The following is a 27303-nucleotide window of genomic DNA, read 5'->3' on the forward strand; positions in this document are numbered from 1 at the left end:
CTCATACAAAACACAGTTTATTAGACAGTGTCTAGGTCCAAGTACCAACAGACCCCATACAAAATAAAAAAAAGGAAAACAAATGCTACAAAGAACAGAGATAACTTCCATCTACACAAAACTTCTCCTTAAAAATACATTACCATTAACACAAAAAAAGCATCGATAAAGATAATATATGTAAGGGGAGTCCCGTCATATTTAAGTGATATTACATAACAAGCCTGGTAAGATGTCGAATGGGAAAGGAGGGCACGGCGAGTGAGAACGCGAGTGAGTGACCGTACGTGTGTTTGCGTGTTTTTCTTCTTCCGGCAGACTGGGAGAAGATGGCAATGATGCAGCAGTCATGTGGGCAGGCGAAAGAAAAGGTCAAAGAGGAAAAGAAAAGTAAGGAAACAGGAACGAGAGGTAGCGAAGGGGTGCGCAGAGAGGTAGCAGATAGCAAGAGGAAGATTTCTAGAAGAGGTAGCTAGCGGATGAACGAGGAAGAGGTAGCAGAGATACTAACAGTGCGAGCAAAGGGGGAGAGGAGTCAGTTCAGGATAAGACTTCACATTAAAGCAACCTTAGCATGGGTTTATTATTAACCTGTGTAGCAACTGTGACGACAGGTGAAGTTTATTTGAAGCCAAGTTGTTTATTAACCATAAATTCCAGCTAATTCAAGTATCATGTGGAAGGAGAAGGAGCTATTAATACAAAATAGAGCTGAAAGTATTTAGTGATTTTTGCAAAACAATCCTGTCTACATTAGCAGGATTGCACAGATCTGAGCATCTACAGTCACAGCAGCTCCACCCAGTTTGGTTAACTGCTGATTCAAAGGTCAAGAATAAAGTTTCAATGCAAAGTTTTCAGTCAACGGTGACAATAAATCCTTCCAACGCTCAGGAAAGCTGGCAATTTGACCATTGACAAGTGTTGAAGAGTAACGAAATAGCGTCTAATGGAGTAAGATTGTTTAGCCAACAGCTTTTGCACAGATGAAGAAATTTCAATATCACCAATCAAAGAAAAAATATCAAATATAAGCCGACTGCTGGTTGGACTTTGATGAGCGTTTTCTAACATTAAACTGACTAAACGCCTGACAATGAACAAAAGAGACTGCAACTAGGCTTCATTTTATTATTCTGCTGATAATTCTCTCAACTATCAAGGTTAAAAGAAAAAGTCAGATGATGTGAAAAGTTAAGCTCAACTGTCTAATTCTAAACCACCAACAGTCCAAACCAACCAAAAATATTCAATTGCTGATTATTTAAGACAAAGAAAACCAGCAGGCAGCTTCCTAAATCTTCTCAGTCGTGAAGCTGGAACTATGGACTGTTTGTCATTTATCGGTTTTAGCAAAACAGTGCCTGAAAATATTCAGATTGCAAATTATTTCAGCTCTACGTTTAGTGGTTGCTCCCCTTGTTTAGTTTCACTTTACTGCAATATCACAGGACACAGGATTTCACGACTAAACTGTCATGATTGCTTTGCAGCCCAGTGTGATCTGTGCACCGACCACGAACGAGTTGATACGCAGAAGTTCAGATATTGCTGAGTTTTACAGTGGCTGGAAAGCAACGCAAAAATATGTGAGGAGGAGAGGGGGGGTGTTAGCGAGGTAGGCAGCACTAGGCGGTAGGAAACTGTGAGCAGAGGAGAGGGGTTGGGGTTTAATCGCTACAGTATCAGCACCTAAAAACATCAAGAAGCCCACCGCGCTGAAGAAGAGCGTTGTCATGTTCAGATGTTTCAGCCGAGCCGCATCACAGCGTCCCCCTGTCTGTAAAGGCCGTCTGAAGGTCAGCAGGAGATTACGTGTGTGAGTGTGGTTGTGTGTGAGGGTGTGTGTCCAGTGCTTTGTGGCAGGGTCTGGCCAAGTCGGTGTGTGCATGCAGCCTCCAGTGTTCGCCTCAGCTTAGCTTACATTTCTGTGTGTGTGTGTGTGTGTGTGTGTGTGTGTGTTACAGTGCTGCGGGTGGTGTGACAGAAGGAGGAACGATCTGTCGTTCCTCTGATGGTCGGACCAAGGCCCCAGCTTGTGCCTCTTCACGTAATCGGATCTGAAACTTTCGTGCGATGCAAGACCAAAACCAAGAATGTAATGACGGCTTCTCTGTGCTTCAGGGTTCAATTGTTCTTCAAATACGAATAAAAATCACATAAATGGACTTTACCGTTTCTCAGAGCAGCAGATTACAATTAATCCGCAGCTGAAAATAGATCCCAACTAAAGCACTTTTCTCCTCCTGTTTAACATCTGTGAGAAACTACCGTTTATTAATATGCAGCCTTTTCAAACAATGAAATTATACTCGTGAGCTGGTTTAAACGTTAACATCCACAGCTGGGAGGTGAAGAAGTACGGACAAGCTCATTTTGGTGTTTTCATGGTTTCATGATTTTTTTTGACAAAGAAATAACACCAGCTCAAAATCTAACCAAAAAAAATCCAGTCAAAAATAAGACAAAGCTTTTGAAATCCTGTTGTGACAAACATTCCCCTTAATGAAGGACAGCTTAAACCTCGACATGGACACAGTACAGTAGCACGATTTACAGCTGCCATGTTTGTTTGGGTCAAGACACGAGGACGCGCTTTATCAAACTGATAAGAAAACTACTTTACTGCAGACTTGAGGATTAGTTTTTGCATCTACGAGAATTAACACTCTTCACTACCCATGTATGTGCATGCTTTTTGTCTTGTTTCTTCAATTTGTACTTGCTGTAGCTCAACTAGTGCAGAAGGCGAAATAGAAAATCATTTAGTGCGTATAAAAAGGCACAAACCGCCATCAAACACCCCTCTGCCTAACACACACATTCACAGACACACACACACACACACACACAGAACTACAGTGTATCATCTAAAGAGGAGCGAGAGGTAGATACTCGACAAGAGCGAGAGCAGGCTGGGTCCTCTGTGTGTATTTTACTCATGTTACTGTCTGAACAATTAGCTTGCCTCGTTTGTGTGTTACAGCTGAGCACACACACCCCTGCATGTCTGACCAGCCCCTCAGGTCTCACTAGCTCCCTCTAGTGTTTGTCCTGGAGAAAGAGGAACCAGACAAGTAGAGGTGTGTGTTTTTTTGTGAGACTGGGAGGGTTACAGTGTCATTTAAAACAGCACTAGAAAGAGGGGAATAAAAGGTGAGACAGTTTTTTTTTAAAAATCTGTTTCTGCCTCCTTGTTCCGTTTTCTGTACACAGGGTCATTTTCTCCAACCTCCATCTGGCCAAATGGAGCAGAAAACAGTGTTTATTACTAGATGACCCTGGCCGCTGTGCCCTGAGAGGAAGTCTGCACGTGTGTGTGTGTGTGTGTGTGTGTGTGTGTGTGTGTGTGTGTGTGTGTGTGTGTGTGTGTGTGTGTGTGTGTGTGTGTGTGTGTGTGTGTGTGTGTGTGTGTGTGTGTGAGAAAAGTTGGGTTACCTTTGCCACTGAACCCTGAGTGTGTGTTTGTGTGTGTCCTGTGGTGACATTTATGGTAGTTTTGAGCGCTGGGGGTGGGAGAGTATTGAGCCAGTAGCAAAGGCCATCAAAACGGGGCTGATGTTCGGAGACAGAGTTAGTTTTATGTGTGTGTGCTTTTGTGTGCTTTTGTGTGTGTGTGGGTCTTAGTTGTCAGCCACTCGTCCACTCTGAGGCGCTGGAGGACCCACGGGAGCCACAGGCATCGCTTCAGGCTGTGCAGGTGGTGGGCCAGGGTCTGGAAAGAAGGAAGATGCTGTTTTTAGTGCAAGAAAGGAGATTAGGGTATGAAGGTCACTCAGTGGGTCTGGAGTCTGATGGCTGGTGATCTAAAAATTCACTGAAATCTTTGCTTTTCAATGTCTAGGATCATCTGCAATATTTTGCAATGACTAACAGGAAAAATCCTTTTTCACAGGTTAAAAAAAAGTCAGTAAATTAGCTGGTGTTTTAGAGCTTAAAAGTGACAAAGTGCATAAATAACTGATGTAGACATTAGAGACAAACAGAGGTTCATTGTGGCTTTTTCCCTCTGTCTCATAACCTACTGGGGCAGTTTTAATTCCTAAACAGAAATACCGGTACATGAAAATTTTTTACTCACAAGGTCCACCTTCATATTTTGTTGAGTTTGTCAGAGTTTTGTGTTGATGCAAGCAACAATGCAGCAGTGGCACAGCTGCTGCTTCTTAAAACATCAGCTAGCTTGACTAACGTTCAGAGAGCTTTAGACTGCTGGAAACTCAGAAAAAGGGCTGAAGGAGCCACTGAGTTCACTGGAAAGTTCCACCAAGTAGTTGGAGGCTACAATACCAACTGAGCTAATCTGAACTAACATGCAATTTCTTCAAATGAACAGGAATACCACCAGCGAGATTTGAGGTCAGTCATGTCCATCTGCTGGTTTTGCACTCTGCAGTCTAGTCTTTATGCACAACATGAGCCCATGCTGTGCCTTCAAGGCACTCAAGACAACATCATTCCCTTTGTTTCTGTTGTATTTGCCATGCCACTTGAACAGCCATGCCTCAGATTTGTTCATATAAAGTTGACAACCACCCTTTGTTGGCAAGTTCTCCAACTACAATGTACATCCCAGACTACCTCAATAAATTTCTTCTACAATGTGGAACCTTAAGTATGATTTAAGTAACAGACAAAGATCCCTGTCTGCACAGCTACGCTCAGGAACATTACCTTTAGCTTTAGACACTGGGAGGTTTAATGCTACTCCAGAGAAGGACAGACTTTGTTTGTTGTGTAACTCTGGTGAAGCTGAGAATGAGGTTCATTTTGTGTTTTACTGTCCTGTATACGAAGATGTAAGAGAGGCACTTTTCAGTAAGATGTCCTCTTTTTACTTTGATTTCTTTTAACTGGACGACAATGAAAAATTAGAGTTCTGTTTTAGAAGAGGAATCTTTTTCATGGCAGAATGTCTTCGCCAGGCCTGGGATAAAAAGCAACATATTTTGTTTAAGGACTGGGCAGCAGAATATTGTGTTGTTTTGGAGGTATTTTGCTGCAATGCTGGTATATTGGTGTCTCGTAAACCCATGAGGGTTGGGCACGCTTGTGTGCATGACACAAAAATACAGAAATCAAATCGAAATCAAATCTTCTCAGATTGTCGAGTGGTCATCCAATCAGGATGTCTTTGGCAGCTATTGTCCCGTTTCATTTAATATTTTACTGATAGGTCAAGAGTGCATGCAATAGGTCAAGTTAAAGATTGTTAAGAGCGCCCTCTGCTGGACAACAACTACTTCAAGCCGTTTGTTTCATGAAGAGTCAAACATTTCAATTCAGACACTATTAAAGTTTGATGTTGATATTAGCATGTTTTCATTTGATCAGGTATTCAAAGACCAAACATAACTTTATAACCTCTAAAATACCTTTAGACTATTATTCTGGTTTAAGTGGGAGAGCAGGTTGTCCAGTATCTGAAGTTTGGTAGTTCAGTCCCTGGCCACTTTAAATGCCAGCATGTCCATGCATAAGACACTGAACCACTATGTTGCTCAGTGGCAGGCGAGCACCTTGCATAGTGGCTTCACCACCATTACAGTGTGTGAATTGTCAAGTGCTTTGAGTACCTCTAAGGGAGAAATGTGCTGAACAAGTGCAGACCATTTACTATTTCATGTCTAAAGCCCCTTATTACACTGACTGCTTGTATCACTTTCACCAGGCAATGAGAATTCTGGGAAACCTCAATTTAGAGTGATCCAGAAATATCAAAAAGGAAAACTTTGGTGAACAAACTACATTCCTGAAGTGTCTATGAGCAAACAGCAACTATAGTACAGGTGGAAACACAAATACAACAGCTGTTAGAAACTTACAAACATGTCATTATGTTGCTGCCTGATTGGCTAAACGAATAAAGTTTGAAGACATTATGCACACTACTGCCTCGGTTTGTGATGTGACGCCAATAAGCAGAAATTATTTGAATGTTTAGCTGCAGCTGACATTCAAAGTAAATACCAGCTGTCAGCTTTGGGTCACAGTAATATTTAGATTGCCTGTACCACAGAAACTGTTCTTCTATCATTTGGTTGTCTGAAATTTAGAAACATACCCACAGTGTAGGGTACACTGGTTTTGGTCAATTAAATGTGTACACAATAACAAAAATAATCACCATGCATTTATTTAATAAGCTGATATTTTTATACATAAACACACACAATGCTGACACACAAATGAGGTCTGTACTCACACATGCCATTGGGAGCTCCTGGGTGGCGTGGGGGCATCATAGGAGGCATGCCACCAGGAGGGGGGCCAGCAGAGGGCGGACCGGATATCATACGTCCCGGCATTGGCTGGCCTGGTCCCATCGGCCCTGTAGTGTGTAGAATATAGAAGAGACGGGACATATGGAGATTTGGAGAAGACGATGAGCAACAGGAAATCTAATGGGTGACGAAATTGGAAGCTTAAAACCCACCAAAACCTCTATGAGCCGTTTCAAACCAGAGAAACATTCAGAATATTTTTTTACTGAAAAATGAGAAGCACTGCATTGCACTAGATCAAATGAAATTCTTAAAACAAAAAAAAGGAAGTTTTAATATTTTACAGAGCATTCCCAAACTACTAGAGCTCGAACACTTCTCCTGTTATAGGTCTGATAATGGACAGTGTGTGCCGGAGGTTGATGCACTTTTATATCAAAATCATCTCTATCTCTTTCTATAATGAATATTCTCTCGTCGTCACACGTTATGTGTAGGAAAGACCGGTGCTGTTTTTCTCAATCTCTTACCAGTCTGCCCTGGGTGGTGAGGGGCCATGGGGTGGTGACCCATTGGGGGATAACCAGGGTGCATTGCAGCGCCGGGAGGGGGTCCTCCGTGGTGTGTTGGGGGTGCTCCGTGGTGGGGAGGTCCTCCATGGTGTGGTGGGGGTCCCCCAGGGTGCATGCCTGGAGGAGGGGGCCCCGATTGGGTTCCAGATCCAGGTGCCTGACCCTGTCCTTGGGCCTGGGCAGCGGCAGCGGCAGCGGCAGCGGCTGCAGCAGCGGCTTGCTGCTCCATCTGCTGCCTCGCCTTCATCTCTGCGTATCTGAGCTGCTCCATGTGGAACGCCTGACGCTCTGTGAGCAGCTGCTGCCTCTGAAGCTCCAACTGCACAGAGACGAAGGAGGCATAAAAAAATAAATTAAATGAAGACATTTGTGATCACCAGTAGTAAGAACAACTGCCAGCCATCACCAAAGGCTTTTGACATACAGTATTCTACGCACAATGCCTCAACAAAGTATCTTTCGTGCCAGCTAGTTGGACACACTGGCAAAACGCTGCAGACCTACAGATTATACACTGCCTTTGCCAGAGGCAGCTTAATTTATTTATTTTTTTGCATAGTCCAACTTATCAAGTCTGTTGCTATGTGGCTTCAACCTTCCCTTTCTGTGGAAGAGGAGGACTGAGATAATGATCAGAAAAGAGCATCACTAATGACACACAATAATGTTAGATGTAGAATCCATTAAAAAAATACAATGGTTCAGGCTATAAAATGTACAAACCACTGGCATATTAAAGCACATTTTCTAAGTTTTACCAGCTTGGAACCAGGTCCAAAATGAAACTGGGAATCAGCAAGCATCCCTAATGTGATCTGCCACTGAGATTTTCACAGCAAACCCAACACAACAGAGCCAAGGGAATCTGAATCCCTAATGCTCACAGCATACTACATTCTGTTTAAAAAAGTCAACAGCACCTTGTCTTTGCAGAAACAATGCTGTGATTCCTCTAGGTTAGACTCACGTAACTCACATCATGTTTCTATGCTTCATGATTGAAAACTCAGGGAACAATCTCTCAAAACATGGACACATGCAAACAAAAATATCTCCATTCCAAGATTCAACTAAGGCCAAACAGAGAAAGATTTGGGTAAACTATTTCTTAAAGTCTTTATGAAGCTAAAAAGAAGATATTGAAACTAATGTTTCTTGCAGAACTTTAGGACAATCACAACAAGAGAGGGGTAGATTTGTTCATTTCAGTGCCTGTTTCCATGCCCGTAGGTAAGACAGATCACATTTAGTTCTGTGAAGTCTTAGACTTGGTATAAAACCGTCTTGTTTTTCTTTGCAAAACTGTGAGGATCTTTGTTTTTTTTTAGAGGCTCTGTGTTTTATGGCTTATGGCAGCAGCAGCAGGTTGGTTTCTGTCCAGTCTCCAAAAAGCTTCTTTAACCACACTCCTTTTCATGCACCATTTACAGCTGTGAAACTGGGCTACGCTCCCAATGCCGCCACCGCGAAAACACAGTTTTACGCTCCCGCTAGCGTCTCCAGGGATTGTCCAGGGGCAGAACACACACACAAGAGCAAGGAGTCATTAATTTGCCCAGTTGAGGAAAGTAACATTTTCACTTGCTTCACAAAACAACTGTTTTGCTCTGGAAAATGGTTTATTAGGAACTCAGCTCCTCACAAAGAAATTAATGCTTTGTTGCTTCTTTAGTCTCAGGGGAAAATTTGGGCGCAGTGTGAAGCAACTTGTTGAGTGCTGATGAACTAAATATTTACTGGCTACTCATGTAAATATAGCAGTCACAGAAGTGGGACTGTGTGATCTTGACTCACTTCTGGATAATACTAAAAAGAAAAAAAAGTCTCATTTAATACTCAATTCCTCAGCAAAGCACAAAAATCTTTTCAAAAGTGCGATTCTTTGAGTTGAACAAATAGATATTTGTATCCTTATTATAAAGTAGCAGTGGGGACCTGTGGTCACAATCAGGACTTAATCCTCATATTATGTTGTGTCGGGTCATATTGACCCAAAATAATCACATTTAATCTCAACTCTCAAGAACAGCAGCATCTTTTTTACTTACCGCCTCTTTCTCTCGATCCATGATGGTCTCCAGCTCTTCGAAGTGTCTCAGCTTGATCTCCAGCTTCTTCATCTGTGTCTCCACCAGCAGAGCGACCAGGGACTTGATCTTTCTCTCCTCCACTGCAGCTAAGTGCTGAGGAGATTAACACATACAGATGATAAATGTCTAATAATCAAGGTCAAATGCTTGATATAATATTAACATCATGATGTTCAGAGCGCATATTTAAAGTTGCTGCCTGAAATTTGCTTGTATTGTCTCTCCTAAAGTTGTACTGTATTTTTTTTACATATTTCCTGCATTCTGCAATTTCATAACACCTAGTAAAAAATAAATAAACGCACTATTCCACATTAATTCAGGTGTGGTGCACAAAAGAAGCACAAAACAAACAACAGTAGAATGACAGATTTCAGTTGAGAAAAGTGAAAGTGCTGGTTTGACTTTCCTCAGTCAGTACTCCTGCAGCCTCACCTTGGCCTTGGTGGCAGCAGACGCCAGGGCAGCAGCAGCTGCAGTAGCAATATTTCCCTCGCCGATGTCATGCTCCAGCTTCTTCCTCTTGTCCTCTCCTTCCTCTGTAGCTGCCTTCTCCTCCTTATCCTTCTCCTGCTCTGAACTTGACGTCTCCATAGCCTCGTCCTTGTCCTTGTCTGAGGTGGATAAAATAAGAAATTTAAAAGCTGGCATGTGCTTTCTGAATCTTACCATCAACATATGTTAATGTCCTTAGAAGTTTTAAAGACAAGAACCCCAACTGTAAAAATCGCTTTTTAAAAAAAAATCTTAACATGTTCATATGGGGTCTTGTATGCTATAAACATGTGTAATGTGCATGAAGTGCGTCCACCTTGAAATTGCTGTGTACTGATGACAGTCTTAACAACGTACGTAACAAACTTGCAGCATCATTACTCTTCTTCAGAATCACTTTCAAACATGTATGACTGAGTTACACCAATATTACAGCTTGTCAGAAATTTGCAGTGTCTGAGCAGAGTCATGGACCATTTCTAACTTTCCAGTGAGTGTACTTGCTGTCCTTCTCTGTTTAAAATCGCAGTAAACTCAATATCCTGATGTCACAATGGCTGTAGGAAATTGTGGGGACCAGGTATCACTATTTTGTGATATTTTATAGATCTCAACGACTGGAAAATTAATCAATAATAAATAATTGTTAATTTCAGCTTTCATTATGTGCAAGTTGCCATTTACATGTTGTAGTTTTATGCTTATGAGACAGAACTGTGAAGGACATTTTCTTTCATTCTGTCAGTGATACCTGCTGGAGCTGTTTTGGCCTCCCCTCCCTCTTCATTCTCCTCCTCACGTTCTGATGTCTCCGCTCCCTCCTTCTTCACTTTTTCTGTTGCCTCTGTCTTGTCACTCTTCTCTGCAGACTCGCTGGGCTTTTCTGCCTCGTCCTTTGACTCAGCCTGAAGGATGAGGAAGCAGAAAAACAATGATAAGAACCCACACAGGGGATGTGAGGCAAGGCACGCACTCCAAGTCTGACCCTTAAGGTGTGACTTGAGATTTGGGTGTACCAAAATACATGTTAGGTTTAGTGTCATCACTTGCTGTGGCATCTCTCACAGCAGAAGCCACTAGCAGGATCTCTCTATTATCAGTCACAAGCCTGAATAAGAGAGGTGGAAGGTTGGATGAGGGGTGACCATGCCCTCCTCTCAAAAAACACAAACAACAAAACAAACATATTTCCTACAGAAACACAAATAACACCCATCAGTGTAACAATCTGCTTATAAAGTAGTTTCCAGCCTTTGTTCAACACAGCAAACAATACATAACAGACATGAATGAATACAAAAGGTGTCAGAAATTTGACAAATGACCTGCAGTATAAAAGAACAACAAACACCCAAAGCAGCTTAATAAGCCTGCTTAGCTAGCAACTGGTGTCACGCTCAGGACACATGGATTAATGGGTCAAATCTGGACCCGATTCCCTTTTGGTGAATGATCACTGTGATTTGGACAAAGTGCCCAACTCTGGTTAATGGATGATAATGAGGAGGTCATCAGCCACTGAGCCTTCCAGCAGAGCTCGAATGTTAGAAAATGCCATTACATTCACCCGCTGGGCCTTTCCAAATCAGGAGGCATGGACAACATGTAGATGAGTGGAAAAATAAAGTTCAAGCACCACATGGGAGAAAGGACGAGTGAAGTGAATATTAATGGAATGACTGGCAAAAAGCAGTATTTTCTTTGCCTGAATATCTTCAACAGCGCACAAAGGCAATTACAAAACATAACTCATATTTAACACTCTAAAATGAATGCTTCTAACTCCTGATCCATGTCAGGGTCAGGCACAGTTTGACAGAAGAACAAAATTTAAAACTCCTTTCTAAAGTAACACTCAACTGATAACAATTAGTCCTGACATTTTGAGGGATAAATGCTGCATTTCATGAAAATATTTCCACAAGAAGTCCGGTGATATTTCGTACCGTTTCTATTGCCAAGATTTCAATGGAAAGGTCAAACTAACAACAAATCCAAACCTCATCTGTGTAGCCAAAGCTCAGTCATTTTATCGTGAAAACTGACAAAAAAAAACAGGCCGTACCCTAGCAGATGATATACTAATCATTCACTAATGTAACCCATACCTGTAAAAACAATAACAGCACATGAAAACACATGAAAGGTGGTCTCACCTTATCAGCCTGCTGGGAGTCTGAGTCTGTGTCCATCTTTTCTGGTTCTGTAGTTTCTGGAAGTGAGAGTGTGGCAAAAAAAAAAAAAAAAAAAATCTGCATCACTCACACACAGAATAGAACTTACCAAGACACATTCTCCACTTTAAAAAAAAAAAAATTCATTATTGAGGTAAACTACATCAAAACTGAGGTTTCTGAGGCCAAGACAGGAAATAAAGGTCAGAAACATTTAACATGAAGAGATGTGAAGTGTGTGAACATTTGAAAACCTTCACAAATGACCAAACACACGTGACCGAGTGAATACATGTGTACGGCTAAGAGTTAAACCATGTTACGGGTGCACTTGAGCGTGTGTTAAGGCTTTGAATATTGATTGTGTGTACATAGAGTGCTTCAGGCCAAGAGAGGCACGGAACACATTTAAGCTTATTGATTATAAATGTGGCTCAAGTGGGCATTAAGTCAGGCAAAACACATGATTGCTATTTTGTTGGTGAGTGTGTGCGTGTGTGAAAAAAGAGACCATTTTCAAGAAAGCACAAAGCAAAATAGAGAGAAAGCAATAAACGCATAGTAGTGTGAGATGACCCAGTTTTCTGCTCCCTCTCCTCCCGCTCCCCTGCCCCATCTGCCACTGTTGTTTTAATCCACCGGTTACCACAGCAGTGTACACACACATCCATACACACACACAAAAATATTCCTGTATTGCTCAAAGCTTGCTGTTAAACACCAACATGTGCATCATCTCCAAATGTCAACAAACACTGATCATCTCTGCCTGATATTCTGGAGATGACAGTCATTTCAGGAAAAAAAAAAAACAGGAGAGGCTAAATGACAAAGTGATGACACTGTCCATTCCTTTTTAGCCTGAACATCTCCTCACACACACACACACAGAGGAGTAATCTGCATCTATGAGGCCTCTCCCTGCCCAAAAACCTCGTGATACTGCTGCTATCTGCTGCCCTCAGGTGGCTGCAGACATAAAACCACCCAACCCCAGTGAAGATACTGTACATGACGATACTTAAAAATAATCCTCCCTTTTGTAGCCTGTTGCAGGTATTACATTTTTGTTACTCTTCTATACATGTGTTAAAACATTTTCGGGTTGGTTTGGAACTGTGAATCCCTCTACCATTACTACATCTGGACACAGACTACTTACCGGTCTTTTCTGGTTCCTCAGGGGCAGTTCCAGCGATGCCGCTGCTCTCCAGGCCAAAGGCAGGGTCCACTTTGCCAGTGTTCCTGGCAGCTTCCTGCACCTTCTTCACATGAGCCTCCACCAACTCAGCTGGCACCTCCTCCCGCACACGAGAAAATTCCTCTGCAAACACAGACAGATCATTTTTATTTTCAGTTCAGAACTGCCCTAACATGACAATTCTGTTAATTTCATGTTGTGTTTAGACATTTTTCCTATTTGTGCAGGTCATGTCCATTTGTCCCAACGTGCAAATTTTAGCAGTAGTACCAGTAACATCTACAGTGTGCAGCCGTCCTGTTATTTTTTTGACAGCACTGATTTATCAGTTGTTTTTTTCTTCCTTCACTTTCACATATATTAATTAGATTCAAACAGCTGCCGCAATGCTAATTTCTCTACTTGTAGAGAAGCATCTTCAGTTTACTGCATTGAGGGATAATTTCCAAATGTTCTACATATCACCGTTCTGTTGGAGCACACATTTGACATGACAACAAAGTTTATTGTCCAAAACTCTAATCATCAAATTTATGCTTTAACCAACTAAGTTGACAATATTGATATTCGAGCAGCTAAAGGAATTCATGTAACAACTACTTTGGAGTTTCAGCAGGAATGTAAAAACATACACACGTCTTAATGGTGAAGAATCTAAATTTACACCATCAGAATTGTAACTACTATAAATATAAATTATTACAAATACATATTTTACATCCAACAGTTTCATCATAGCATCATTTTAAAACTATTGGTGTGGCTGCACAAAAAATGCAGTCTGAAATTACATATATTAATTAGGGTTGCAACTATAGATGAATTATCTAAGCAAATTACGGCATCAAAAGCGGAAGTGAGTGTGCTATGCAACAGAAATAACTGTCCAGGCAGAGCGACGATTAATCGTTTCATCGACAGTTGTAGCCCTAATATGAATAATTTGTCTGTTTCTGTTGGCATTCTAGTACAAATACATAAATGCATTTATAAAAGCAGAATTTTAGCCACTTGAGGAATATTGTGCTTAGATGAGCAATGTTACGGTGCACTTTTTTCCTTCCACCAGTTCTTACCTAGTGCTGCCTTGGCAGCAGCAGATGCCACTCTGGGGTCGACTACAGAAGCCAAGAAGGCGACTGTGCTCATGACAGGGTTTCCAGACTGGCTGAAGGGTATGGGCTGGTAGGCCAGAGGGCCCAGGGTCGTCTCAGTGCTCTCCAGGTACGGATCTTCAATGGGGAGCCGCAGGAAGTGCAGAATACACTCATCTTGGGTACGTGAACCTACATGCTCTGACACTTTGTTCCAGTCGTCTTTGTACATCTCTAGGGCCTGGAAGACGGAGTGAGGATACAAGCCTTAGTCATGTTACCTGTATGTGTTTCCGAAGTAAATGAAAAGTTGGAGAGTAAATAAATACTACAGACATGTAAGGTGTATAAGACAGAAATGATGGGATAAAGACTTTTGGGTTTAGGAAAGAAGGTTATGAACTCTGGAGGAAAGAGTTATTTAACAGCAGACGGGAAAGCCAGTTGTGTTTGGAAAAGGTAGAGTTATGAAGCCAGGAAGGATGAAACAAGAAGGGCATAAGGAGGAGGGCATACACAATAATTAAAAGTGAGAATGAATTAAAACAAACATAAAAATTGGGCTGTTCAGTTGTACAGAGATAAAGAGATGGAGGGCAATTACTGTCTTTTGTTTCGTCACCATTTTTGGCATCCGGTTGTTCAATTTTCAGTGCTAAGCAGCCAAACACTTTCAAAGTATTTTACAGGTTCCTCTGTTGTTCTGTCCTGTGGGACTCACCTCCAGCAGCAGCAGAGTCTCCTGCTCAGTCCACTCCCTGGTGGTGTTGACCGCTTTACCCTGTAGGGAACAAAAGCACAGTACTCTCAAAGATGTGCAATAGATAGTCGAAGCACGCCTGAGCAGTATTTGAAGCAGACTAACAATAGAGATTATTAAGAGATTATTATCCCGTTAAATGAAGAAAGTATTTCTACTCCATGTAGCTGCGTTATATTTAACTCACAAGCATACACGGAATTGTGAAACCGTGAATAAGAAAACATGTTAAAGATGTTGAACAAGTTTTGTGCCGACCTTGATGCTTTTCTTGTAGAGGTCAGGGCGAAGGCCGAAGTTCTGCAGGTCGAGGGGCTTGTCTTTGCCTTTGTCTGCGAAGTTGGGCATTGGCTGTGGAGGAGGAATCTGGAGGGATAAAAACCAGTAGGCATTAATCAACAGTGTTGTTTTAATAATGATACTGTTTTACAAACAAAGCTTGTAAAACGGTACAAAATGTGTCTGGTATGCTGAGTGAAAGGCAGAAAGAACAACATGGTGCATTTTTAAGCAGGTACATAAGTTCTTGTCTTTTTAGTGAAAAATAGGTATCCCCCTCAATTGTTTGAATGACACAGTACAATGATGCAACACGTCTTCTCACCCTGTGTCTAAACAGCTTCATTTTTAGCTCATGTGACTCCACCTGCCCAAGTCTGCCCTGTCTGCTCTGATTGGCCAGCAAAGCAACATAGGTTATGTACAAAGTAGAGAAGCAGAGAGCACGTCTTTAACAAAGAATTGAGGATTTAAAGGCAGTGCTCATTCTCAGAGTGTGCCAAACTCGCCACTGGACGGGCATTACACAAATGTGATAGATGGTTACAGAAGAAAAGTTTGGACACAAACAAGGACTGTGAGACAGGTAAGGAGCACAGTTTTCTGTGGGAGAGAAAAACTCCCTTTGGTACAGATTTTGGGTTTGTGCATTTAGAGACATTTTAGCAGCACAATAAAACTCCTACAGAGAAACCCCAAACAGCCCAAGATGTGATCCTTAAAGTCTACTTTCTCCCTCCCTGTTGAAGTTTTTCTTACCGGTGGGGGTCGATGGTTGAGGGGTATCAGACCAGAGGGCGTGTCAGCCAGTACAGTGAAGTGTGGTGTGGGTGGGGGACCCATGGGCAACGGGCGACTCTCAGCATCAACCTGGTAGTTCACCAAACCCCACTGCTCAAGGAATGCATGAACCCTGGGGAAGAAAGCAAAGACAAGCGGTATTTTTACCCTGTTCTGTGCCTTTTTCCTGCTCATTTTACCAAAAATTCATAAAAAGATAATATTATTGAGATTATGTTTGGGGTTTCAGGACTAAAAATTTTCAATAATTGTAAAATTACAGAAACTAATACACTGATTTACTTTGATATTTAAACAGCTATGGCACCATTTATCTGTTCTCAGCACAGCATTTAATCACCACAACTTATCTTGCACTGTGGCACAATCAAGAGATTTAGCACACCTCATTATGGCACAGACATCCCCAGTAAGGTTCCTGCGGCAAGAGGTGGAGGTGAGGTACTCCTGTGGGTTTAACCTATATGTGTCGATCATGAAGTTACGGTAGGCCAGGTATCTGTTTGGGAGTGAGAACAATTACAATGAGATTGGCTTTACAGAAAAAGCATTACTTTGAGTCTACAGCAATGCACAAATGGCATTTATAACTGTGTAGCTAAACTCACATTTCTGGAGTTTTAGACTTGTTCTTTCCGTTGAAGAACTCAGGCAGGGCTCTTCTTTCAATCTCATGGATGCTGGAAAGGAAAAAAAAAAAAATCAACATGGAAAATCACCCTCAGTCATTTTAAAAAATTAAATCCAACTGTGGCTTCTGCATTTGTTGGAACAAAATCTAATTTTTCACTGGAGTATTAGTGACAGTGGCCTGTGAATGTCATCAAGTGCATCTTTAATTGTAAGTAAAACTATTCAAATCTAAAAAAAAAAAGAAAGAAAGAAAAGACACAGAGTAATGTATCTCCTTCAAAGGTTAAATACCTCACTAAGTCTTCTTTCCAAATAGAAATCCCAAGTCTCTTATCTCCCTGTTAGGCCACTCTTGTACTTGTCCTCTACTGTGTTTGTTAAGGTGGTGGATTAATACATGCATTTATAAGCCTTACAACACTTGTAATTTCAGCACAAGTTAAAGAGGCACAGGCCTGATGAAAAGCTCTATCTAAAAAACAGATACTTTTGTAGTAGTTATGAGTTTATTTTCATTACACAGCACCTACCAGTTGTAGTCAAACCAAGCGGCGTAGCTGGGGATGATGATGTGGTGCGTCTGTTCAGTCACATTGTCCTCACTGGCATCCATCAGTCTGTTAATTTCACCTTTGCCTTGTTCCTCATCATCCTGTCGGGAAACAAAGAGTGAGACCAAACCAAGGCATCAAGCAAGGCCAGCCAAGAAATTTAAGGAAAGCTTCTCAATATTACAGTGTTTGCTACAAGAAAATGAAGGCAATTTTGCAGAAATAATCTCACTTTCTATTTACGATTTATTAAGCAGGCCCAAGGGGACTCTTCCACAAATGCTGATAAACAAAACACTAAGTAAAAATGGGTTTTCAGATGCAGATGAAATGCTTTCTGATAATAGTCGGGGGGGGGGGGGGGGGGGGGGGGGCGCTGTATAAGAAGGAAGATTGGTTAATTGACCAAATCACGAAAAAAGTTTCATCTTGAATAAATTAAAACTCTGACAGAGAGCTAGTTTTGTATTTCGAACACTGCACACTGGTCTGGTTTGAAGTTAACAAAACAATGTATTTGACCAACCAATATTTTGACACCAACAGGTCTTTCTAAGCAAACGAAAGACAAGGACAATGTGAACTGGGCAGGATGGGGTCATATCTGACCAACAGAAACCTAATATTTTGCATCAGATTTTGCTTAACGTGAGTTTTTCCATTAATGTTTTAGGGTTTACATAATGTAATCATCTGGAAATGTATCCATAGAATATTATATGCTAATAATTGCTGCTAGTTGAAGTCCAACTGGGTCAACAACCACAAACACATTATAATTTTTATTTTTTTAAAAACAAGAACTATCTCTGTCCAGACATTCATTTTAGCACCGTTTCAGAAACATTCTCCACAACCAGAACAGCAGTAAACACATATCACATGCACACCTGGCATGTGTGTGCAGGTGTAAACAAGCAGTAGAAAGTTGGTTGCTTAGTTGAAGAATATTCTACAGGAGAAGAACAACGGTGAAAAGTAAGGCCAGAGATTTCTTTGCTTGGACCAACACAGAGATGGAACTAATTGTCAACGAAAACATCAAAAGCCTACGTGTTTGCCGTCTTCCAGAAAAGGGTGGCATGACAAGGAGATCAAGGTAGGAAACAGTACTGATAAGACCTGACTGCAAAGTAAATGTGTGGGGGTATGCATAACCGTTTCCAAAAGTCTCCATTTCTGCTCATCCAGACTAAAATGCAAAGTAAGAGTTCTCAAACTACAACAGAGTCAGCAGGGTCTCCAAAAGTCTCAGTATTAGGGGTCCTAAAATGCATGGAGTAGTGTGGATACGAGGCATAAACATAGTTAAAGTTATACAGTTTTAAACAAAACAAATTACTCTGGTTGCAGCCTAAGAAGTCATCACCCCCCCTTCTCACTCACATTTACAGTGTTTGGTTTGACAAAAAGAGTCATTGGTTGTCTTACCTTTCCACCAGAGAGCACAGAATCATCTTCCATGTCATCTGAAGTATAAAACCAGTCTTTAGTTGATTTACGTCAAACTGTTGCATGCTGTGGCTAACACTCATGTATTGCAATTATTCAAACCATTAACATAATTCATGAACAACTCAACATACAGACTGAATTATGGATACGCACCCAAGTCATTCCCTCCTTTGACCGGAGTATTCTCGCTGTCTTTCTTTGAATTTGCTGTACATAGAACAAAACAGGAAAAAATGAACAAAGAAAAGTATTGAAGGGGGGGGGAATAAAAATATTCAAAGACAGTCTAATTCAGCCGTGGGCATGGAGGCATTAACCGGCACTCTGGTTAGCAAAAGAGGACACTAAAATAGATTGAATGTGTGTGTGTGTGTGTGTGTGTGTTGAAGAAAAAGGAGGAGATTTTTTTTGGGCAAAAGTGGGACACAGCAAATGGGACTCAGTCTAAATAGAGCATTTTCTGTCAAGGTTGTGTGTTTGGTTTTAAAGGAAATCTTTAAAGGGAATACAGATCAAGAAAAAAAACATTCCTCAGGCTGCTTTGCTACTTTTCTTACTGGAAGACAGTGTGTCTGTATGTGAGAGTCAGAGGATTTTCTTAGTGCTGAGCGGGTATGCTCCAGTGTACAATAACCACAAAGGGAGTCACAGACAATCCACCATAGATTTCAAACTTAAAAACGACTGATTAAAATTGATGCTTTTTTAAAAAAAAAGGACAAACAGGACAAAGAGTAAAGATACTACCAGAAAAAAAAAAACTATGATGACAGACTTATAACTATTTAAACTCTGAATTAAGTAAATGCACCTGAATGATGCCTCTGTTCTTGTTGCACTAAAGACACACTGCTGTCTTCATTCTCACAAGATCAGTCACTACATAAAATTTGAACATTATGTATCTGATAAACAACTACGTAGCCAATAATCCAAGTAAAGGTGTTTTAGAACCCTCAAGAGAATTTTTATCCATTTGAAGACATTTCAAATTTATGGCTAAATGTAAACTAAAAGTTTAAAATAGGTTGATAATTAAACACTTCGCAAAGACAGCCCAACGACAAAGCCCTCAGATGCTGCTTTGCTTCATGGTAAAAACATTCAACTCCAACTGGGTACAAGTACAGGACAACAAAAACTGCTTTTACAGAAAATAGAGTGTATCTGTGCAATCAAATTCCCATCCTCACAAAGACTTTGTTGCAATGTTTCATTCATATTTGTCTGGTTAAGACCTCATGAGTCAAAATGCTGTATTCGTTTTGGGAGCTTACAAGTCTCAGTGTGGAAACATCTTGTCATCCTTTACATCACATCTACCCCTCAGTGATGTGATAGTCACATTTTTAGTTGTCTGCACCAAATGACAAGCTGTTGAATGTTAAAGTCTAAACATAACTTTCTGTGGTGCTGTTAATGTTCATCGACAAACTGTTTGACCTCAGGCATTCAGGCTCACCCAGATAGAAGAAAATTAAACCTAGAACATTTCTGTGCCAACTTTCTGCACATCCTTTGTGCTGGCACACAACCACAAATGAAACTATCAAATAATAATATCAGATTAATCTACAATTTCCACAATCAGTTATGGCTAACTTTTTTTATTACTTCCATCTTTTTTTCTTTACTGTAATTGTTGATTAAATATATTTAGGTTTTGAATGTTGATGAGCAAAGAAAGCAAAGTGGGCTTGAGACTGCTGAGTTTTTTTTTGTGTTTTTGTTTTTACGGTAAAACTATCAAAACAATGTATTACTAATTCTTATATCGACCTCAAAAACACCCGATTGTAAAATTGATTCCTGGTAAAATACAATTAATAGGTCAATTTTACTTTTTGACTTTTTAAACAAACCTCTGCTTCAACCCCACAATTCAATGTGATCATGTAATAATGAAAGGGAGATTCCAGATTTATCCCGTCTCTCAGCACATACCATTCTTGGACATGATGCCCTCCTCCATGCTGGCACCAGCTGAGGAATCGTCCAAGTCCTTGGTAATGTCTTCCTCTGTGTCTTCCTCTTCGCCTCTGTGGCCTCGTCGCTTCCAGTGAGGCCCTGGGTTCCTGACAGAGAAGACAAGCAAATTCTAGGTTATTTAAATGCAACTGGAAACAATTCTCAATTCAGCGCATATTTATTTCTTAATTTAAAAAAAAAATCTCATGAAAAGTTCAAATCCAGCAATGAATGGATCCTTCAAACAGATACTGGCTGTTCATCTAACGCCTGATATATCCTAGTGGTGGGCTCTAGTATAGAGCTTCATTCAGATTTATGTAAAAATAGTGCATTTGGGGCTGAGTGCCAAAGACAGAGCACTGAAATCAGAAAGGAACTAGGAAAACCCTAAAACGAGACTGCCCAAACCTGCATTTGTTGACGTTTTCTTCCATTTTACAACTTGAGTTGTGCGCGTCACCTAAGCCTAAAAAAAAAATCCAATTTAACATGACTCTGCTTACCCCTTCTTGCCGCCCTTCTTCCGGGACTCAGCAGGAGTGCTGGGTGGCGAGGGGGAGCGCCTCCTCTTCTTGCCGGCAGAATTGGCTTTGCGCTCCTTTCGATCGGGTGTACGGGAAGACTGATCAGACAAACCCCGTGCAGCGCAGGGAGCGAGGGATGGAGGATGAGAGAAAGAGCCGCAGAATGAGAGGATGGAACGGTTGCACACACAAGGAGGGGAAGCGGTGGGAGAACGACAGAAGGGAGGAGGGAGGATGCTGTGGAGGTGGAGGAGACGACCAGGGTTCCTGCATATTGTCTTCTTTCCAAAAAGCTTCTCTTTTATACAGAGCCTTCATTTCTGGATCTGTGCATTGAGGTGAATATCTGATTTAATTTGTCTTTAGCAGACAAACTTCTGTAATGTCTGGTCTATGAAGTTATGTTTTTTTTACTAACTTTTTTTGGTCACCTCTACTCCAAATGTAACCAAAGCAACATTGTGGGCAAACAGGCTCCAATTTTCTTTGTCTAAAATTAAAGGCGTATTTAAACCAAGTATAATTTCCAATAATGAGACTATTGTGGTTCTGTGGGTCATCTTAACTTGCACTCTTTACCTCACATGTAATGACTCAGGGAAACAAGGAGTTGAGCAAAGCTACACATAGCAGTGGAACGGAACTAGTGCAAGCTCCCTGCAACTTTCCAAAAAGCATGATTCCTACTCGACCTTTTTTTAAAATATTTGTCAAATCTGCCCAAAAGTAAACACAAACATTACCCTGAATCATTTTAAAGTGGGAGCAGTGAACCATCAGCATGGCCAGATCTAGTATAATAATAACTAAATGTCTTCCCTTTAATGGCATTTAAGTGCAGTCACCTAACAGCTGTTGGCCTGCTTGTAATTTAGTAATGTTTTAGTTAACTAGCTCTCGGTCTCATTTTTAAATTGTGGAAATTATTCAGTCGCTTTTCTTACAAGTACAGAAACCCTGAAATTCACTTAAAGGAGACAAAGTGAGGAAAGGTTTGAAAAGGATGGGCAACAGACTGAAGGCAGTTGTGAACGAAGGAGGGCGACGATGCACATAGTACAGAGCATAGCCATGCAAGAAAACACAGACTTGCAGCAAAAACTCTATACACACTTACACACACACACTTATACATAAGCCTATGCTAAAATTTCCAACACCACATTTTCGTACAGTGCAGTATTCACGACCAGCTTTATATCATTGATTAACGATCTTGTTGAACAGTTAACGCTTTTCTTGTGTTCGTCATATTAATCATTATTCTGGATATAACAAGACAACATGGTCATCAATATCCACCGCCACATGTGATGTCTATGAGTCTATATCCAAAATAGTGAGCAAGGGCCATAACTCTGTTAAATATTGTTGCACAGGTCTCATTTTTGAACTTGATCAAGGTGTCCATGGTGTGAAGCTACACACTAAATTTGGTAATCCTAGCTGTAATAGTTTCCGAGAAAAACTGCCCCTTCATCTCGGGCGCACGGACGGACGGAGGCCAAACCTATATCCCCCTTTTCCACTTCGTGGAGGCGGGGGATAATAATGACAATTGTAATTGTAAAGCTGTACTGATGAACTACAGATACAAACACCTACTTTCACACGCAAGATTTTTTGAAACACTTATGGCACAAACACCTACCTCTTCCTCCTTGGGGAAGATCCTCTGGCGGAAGCTTACTGGTTTCTTGTTCTCGTCTACCTCGTAGTCTTCCTCATTCATCCACTCATTAAAAGCATCCGTGTCTAAAACCCACTTGGCATGGACCTGATTAGGAGAAGACAAGAGTTCAAGTTTTCACCTACAGATTCATGTAATCGTCACTTTGCAATACATTACTGTCCCAATTTTCCTTCTTTTCCCAGTAGAAGGTACAAAAACTGTAGTGCACGTTTAGATGTTTTTAAATGTGTTGTCACAGCACCATTGTGGTATAAACAAAATAGAACTTTATTACTATGCCAGAGGAAACACTAACTACAATAAACAGCAGCAATTAGTAGCAAAGAACACAAAGTAACAAATATTCAACAAAAACAATAAAGTACAATCAAACAATATGTAAATAGCAGCAGCAAAACAAATTAAAGAAACACAACTACCCTCCTGGACATTAGTGAAAGGCCAACGCACAGCAGGTAGATAAACAGAGGTTCCTGTTCGATGATAAACGCAGGTGAAACAACCTACATTACTCGAAGAGCTCCACACAGCTCTTGTGATCACTTTGGTTAGTAGCCTAGCAACACTCAAATGTTCTGCATTTGCTGTTCAAAAATGTGTCCATGTTTTTTATATCTAACAGGAAATGTTCTACAAAACATTCGTACTGATTTAGACAAGCTCTGCTATAAAAACATTTCATACATTCCGGATGTATCCTTCGAGCTAGAATCCATCAAGAAAAATATAGAATACTTGATGACTTGACACTACCTGCTTATTTCTTTCTTTCTCAAACCCAAATACCATTTTGTGATTAAAGACGCTTGAATAGTTTTACATTCTTTCTGTTTCCGCAGAGAAAAGCTCCATTATGCTCGCTCTCCTCATTGCTCACCTTCCAGGGTCTGTCAGTGCTCGGTGGGTCTTCCAGGTCACCGTCCACCTCACTGGCTGACACCCAGGTGTCATAGCTAACAGGATAAAACACAGGATTGGGTCAGGGATCAGTACAACACTGATGAAATGATACACAGTCTTCAAGTTGAAATCATGTCTGGAAGAAATTATTAGATGTTCTGTTTTTTAAGTAAAAATAATGGGATGTGATTGATACAATATCAAAATTGTAAAATTAATGATGGATTTTTTTGTAATAATAGTTGGGTGAAATATAGTTCCCTAAAATTCATGAGGAACGAACAGAGGGCCACCAGTATGGGGACAGCCATGTCTGTGAGCTTCTCTTCTCTTCTCTGTGCTCACCTGTCCGGGTAGAGACCCCAGTGCACAAGCACCTGTTTGTCTTTCCTCATGACAGGACGCAACCACTCCTCTGCAAAATAATAATAATAAAAAAAAAAACAAACAGAAAAAACAAATGATACAGAGTTCACAATAATGTCGAAAATGCTAAGTATTTTATAAACAATAATATATCCATAACTACAAAATAATTGAAAACAGGATTACTGGTTGCATATATGCTTAGATAGGCAGATTCAACACTCTTTAAAAGAATATAGGCCAAACAAAAAGCTAAATAAAACCAATTTTTAAAAAATGCAAGTACAAAAACTGTGCAAATACAAGTTGAATATGACAAGCATTTATTCTATCATAGAGATTTTATCTGTTATCATTCATTGTTGTAATGACTCGTAAAGGTTGTAAAGACAGCGATGTGGACCAATGAAATTTTTGAAAGGAATTATCTCTGCATATTATGCAATTAGGAACTGAATCCTTACATTACCAAAATTTCTAACTGACCTTCTTCTTGCTGTGATGGAGAGGGGTAAATGTGGTGGGTGGCCTTTGACTTATCTTCAGTGATAGAGCCCTGGAGGACAAAGGGAAACAAATTATAAAAATCCAGGAAGACAGATGCAGCATAGAATGCCTTTAGACAGTCTTTGGCTGGCTTGATGTAGGCTCACCTGGTGCCTTTTGATGATGTCTTTGAGTTTACTGGCCTGTTTCTGCTCGATGTCCGGTGACAGGAACACAGTGGGTCGAGTTAAGCAGTTATTCTACAAGAACAAAAGCTCAGAGTTAGAATCGGATAAAAAGTTGCTTACGTCACGGCTAAAAAAATATATAAGCATGACAATCAATTAATTCAATTTACAATCATAGCGGACAGGTTTATCCAATAAATGCATGAAGAACATCTACAGTCACCAACTTGTGTGTGAAGAAGTTGACTGATACCTGAACCAAGTTCTTCTCGACATTTAGGAACATCTCCACATTTCTGTCCATCCGCGAGGGATTCTGCAGGTCAAATCTACGCCTAGAATTGTGCAAAGAAAACAGAAAGATACCATGAGGTATAGCTGCAACACAGCAATTGTTCAAATCAAACTACTTTTGTGTATTTATCCAGTGATGTCAAGTGTAACAATTGTATAAACGCTCAATCTGGGGCACCAAAATAAGCAAATTGGTAATTGTTGTTGAATTGTTAATTGCTGTGAATACATGCAAAATCGAAATTGAGGATTCATATTTTTACCTCCAACATTCACTCAAAAGTAAAAATCCATTACTGTTGTTTCTGAATTTTAAATATGCCAAATTTAAGGACTTTTCCCGAACTACGTGTCTGCAATACTTCTAGGGAGTTTTCTTTAGTAAGAAAAGAGAAACTGTGTTTTAAGACTTTACTTAACCAGAAGTCAACTCACCAGCCCTGCTCGCTCTTAAACTTGTACACAGACCCTAAGATGTGACAGAGAGCCCCTCCTGCCTTGAAATCCAAGAAACACTTGGCCTTAAGAAAAAGAAGAAAGAAGAAAAGGACAAGTTATGATATATTAGCACCCGGAGTAAGCCATGATGGTGTCGTATGGTTTGTTTAGAAGTAATGTGTATGCATGCTTACAGGCAGCTTGGTGAGAGCAGGATTGTTGACCCTGCGCCCAAACGCATCCTCCTGGAATTGCAGCAGCTGAACCACCAGGCCCGCCAAAGATTTACTGGAGGGGGAGTCATTCTGGACATACTGGGACCAGGGAGAGATTAAAAAAAAAAAACATTCATTAACACACATACATCTACAAATGCACAATACATTAAAAACCACACAGCTTCACAATTCAACTGTCACCAGTGATAGGAGGAAATTGTTCAAATCATCATGCAATCTGTTACGCATTTAAATCAATCACTTAAATCCTGGCCTAATTGAAGAATAGCACAATTTACAAGAGCTCAAATGGAAAAGATGGAATTTACTCCAAAGACAAAACAGTGAAAAAGTGAAAGAATGGCTTCTTAATTGAGCAACATTATCATGGTGCACTTAATTCAAAGCATCCACTGAAGCTGATGTTTTTATTTGCATCAACAGAGAGGTCACGAGGTCAAGGCCAATAACAACATAGTATACAGAGGTGGGTAGGGTTTAGTGTTGCTCAGGGACACTGCAGCATGGGTCCCTCCATTTACCATACAAATAAACCTTCACATAAAATGACAAATATTCTACACAAGCTAAAAGAGTGGATCTATTAATAGCCAAAGATCCACCTCTTGTACAGTGACTGCATAGCAACGAGCTGAAGCGAAACATTCACGAATTCCCGGGTTTAAAACTGAACTAAGCATCCACAACTGCATCTAATATCTATATTTTTTTTATTTGAATATTATTATTTCTTCGATTTAAGCGTCAGTGGGTTTGAATAAGAGCATGAAGAGACAAGAGGAGCACTCTTTGTTTGGCTAACTTGGTGGGCGAGTGGAGCCCGGACAGTCTGGTATGCTGCTGTGTTGACAAAACTCAACGCTGAATACTCATCAGCATCAAATACGACTGCACTTGCAGAACGCACAAAGCGATTTAATTATTAGTTTCTGGTTAGAATATAATAAAAGTTGGACATAAAAGACAGACTGTGTTCATTTTTACTTATATTATGAGTTGTAGGACTGCCTGGTATCCCGTGACGAGCTTTTGGTTAGCTTCTGCGGCCTTTCACAATGCTGATAAAAGGTTTCGGGAAATTTATGAGCTGATAATGTTGCATATGGAAGCTTATTAATTATATTTAACGTTCATTCGCCGCTCGTTTGTAAACATTTTTCTTCTGAGCGTTTGTTATGAATACCTATGTTGAATGAGCGGTTAGCTTCTTAGCTGCGAGCTAGCTAACTGATGAAGAGCTTCACTCAAGAAAAATTAGGCCGTACTATTTTGCTGCATGTTTTACTTGGATAAATCCAAACTTCACACTCGCACACAAGCTAAAACTTAAGCATAAAAAGGCAAAACGTTCCTTCTAGTTAGCATCGTGTGGCTGCAGCTAGCTAAGATATCAGCGCTCCATTGTGCCAGCGGGACGCGGGCCTTCATAGAAATCAATGGAGCTAGCTCACCTTCTTGTAGTGCTTTCCGATCCACAGCCGCACCGTCTCCAACTGGGATATCGTCTCTGAACTTTCCCAGAATTTCGTAGACGGACCACCGTCTTTCTTTCGTCCCACTGCGGTACCACCGCCGACCGGGCCGGTGGCCGGTCCGCCTGAGCCCGTTCCGCCTGCCGTTGTCGCCGCCGTCGCCATTGTATGTTTTGTTCGCTGCGTTGTCTTTCTCCTCCACGGCGTCGCTCACCGTGCAAATTTTCGAATGATATTGCGCAGCCGCAAAAGCGTTATCACGATTCAAATCTCGCGAGTTTAGATGTGAATGGGGTTTTAGGAATGGTCTGAATTCTGCATTCTCACCCTGACCTAAGAGAGGCAGCAATGTGCTGCAAGGCATCCAGCCTGCCGGAAATTTACAAGAAGAAGAAGAAGAAGT

The 27303-nt window shown here is 40.8% G+C and overlaps 1 protein-coding gene across 2 annotated transcripts; it reads right to left on the bottom strand.

The window, feature by feature from the left end:
* Nucleotides 1–27142, bottom strand: smarcc1a (SWI/SNF related, matrix associated, actin dependent regulator of chromatin, subfamily c, member 1a). Of its 2 annotated transcripts, none has more exons than XM_022204979.2 (28): nt 26880–27142; nt 25384–25503; nt 25187–25272; nt 24711–24792; nt 24437–24529; nt 24270–24339; nt 23763–23832; nt 23395–23470; nt 22476–22601; nt 20804–20898; nt 20274–20404; nt 18483–18536; nt 18306–18343; nt 16854–16975; nt 16299–16370; nt 16076–16189; nt 15649–15802; nt 14869–14976; nt 14572–14631; nt 13833–14091; nt 12718–12879; nt 11538–11593; nt 10133–10286; nt 9322–9500; nt 8845–8979; nt 6755–7115; nt 6206–6331; nt 1–3715 (listed from the first exon to the last, which is right to left on the bottom strand). In XM_022204979.2, the coding sequence occupies exons 1-28, from the start codon at nt 27063–27065 to the stop codon at nt 3624–3626; spliced, it is 3381 nt and encodes a 1126-aa protein (XP_022060671.2). In that variant the 5' UTR covers nt 27066–27142; the 3' UTR covers nt 1–3623. The 2 variants fall into 2 exon arrangements, with proteins under 2 accessions (XP_022060671.2, XP_022060669.2); XM_022204977.2 differs by having other exon boundaries at nt 20804–20922.
* Between the last annotated feature and the right edge of the window lie 161 nt (nt 27143–27303).

Source organism: Acanthochromis polyacanthus, chromosome 12, assembly GCF_021347895.1.
Source record: "Acanthochromis polyacanthus isolate Apoly-LR-REF ecotype Palm Island chromosome 12, KAUST_Apoly_ChrSc, whole genome shotgun sequence".
Taxonomy (NCBI): Eukaryota; Metazoa; Chordata; class Actinopteri; family Pomacentridae; genus Acanthochromis; species Acanthochromis polyacanthus.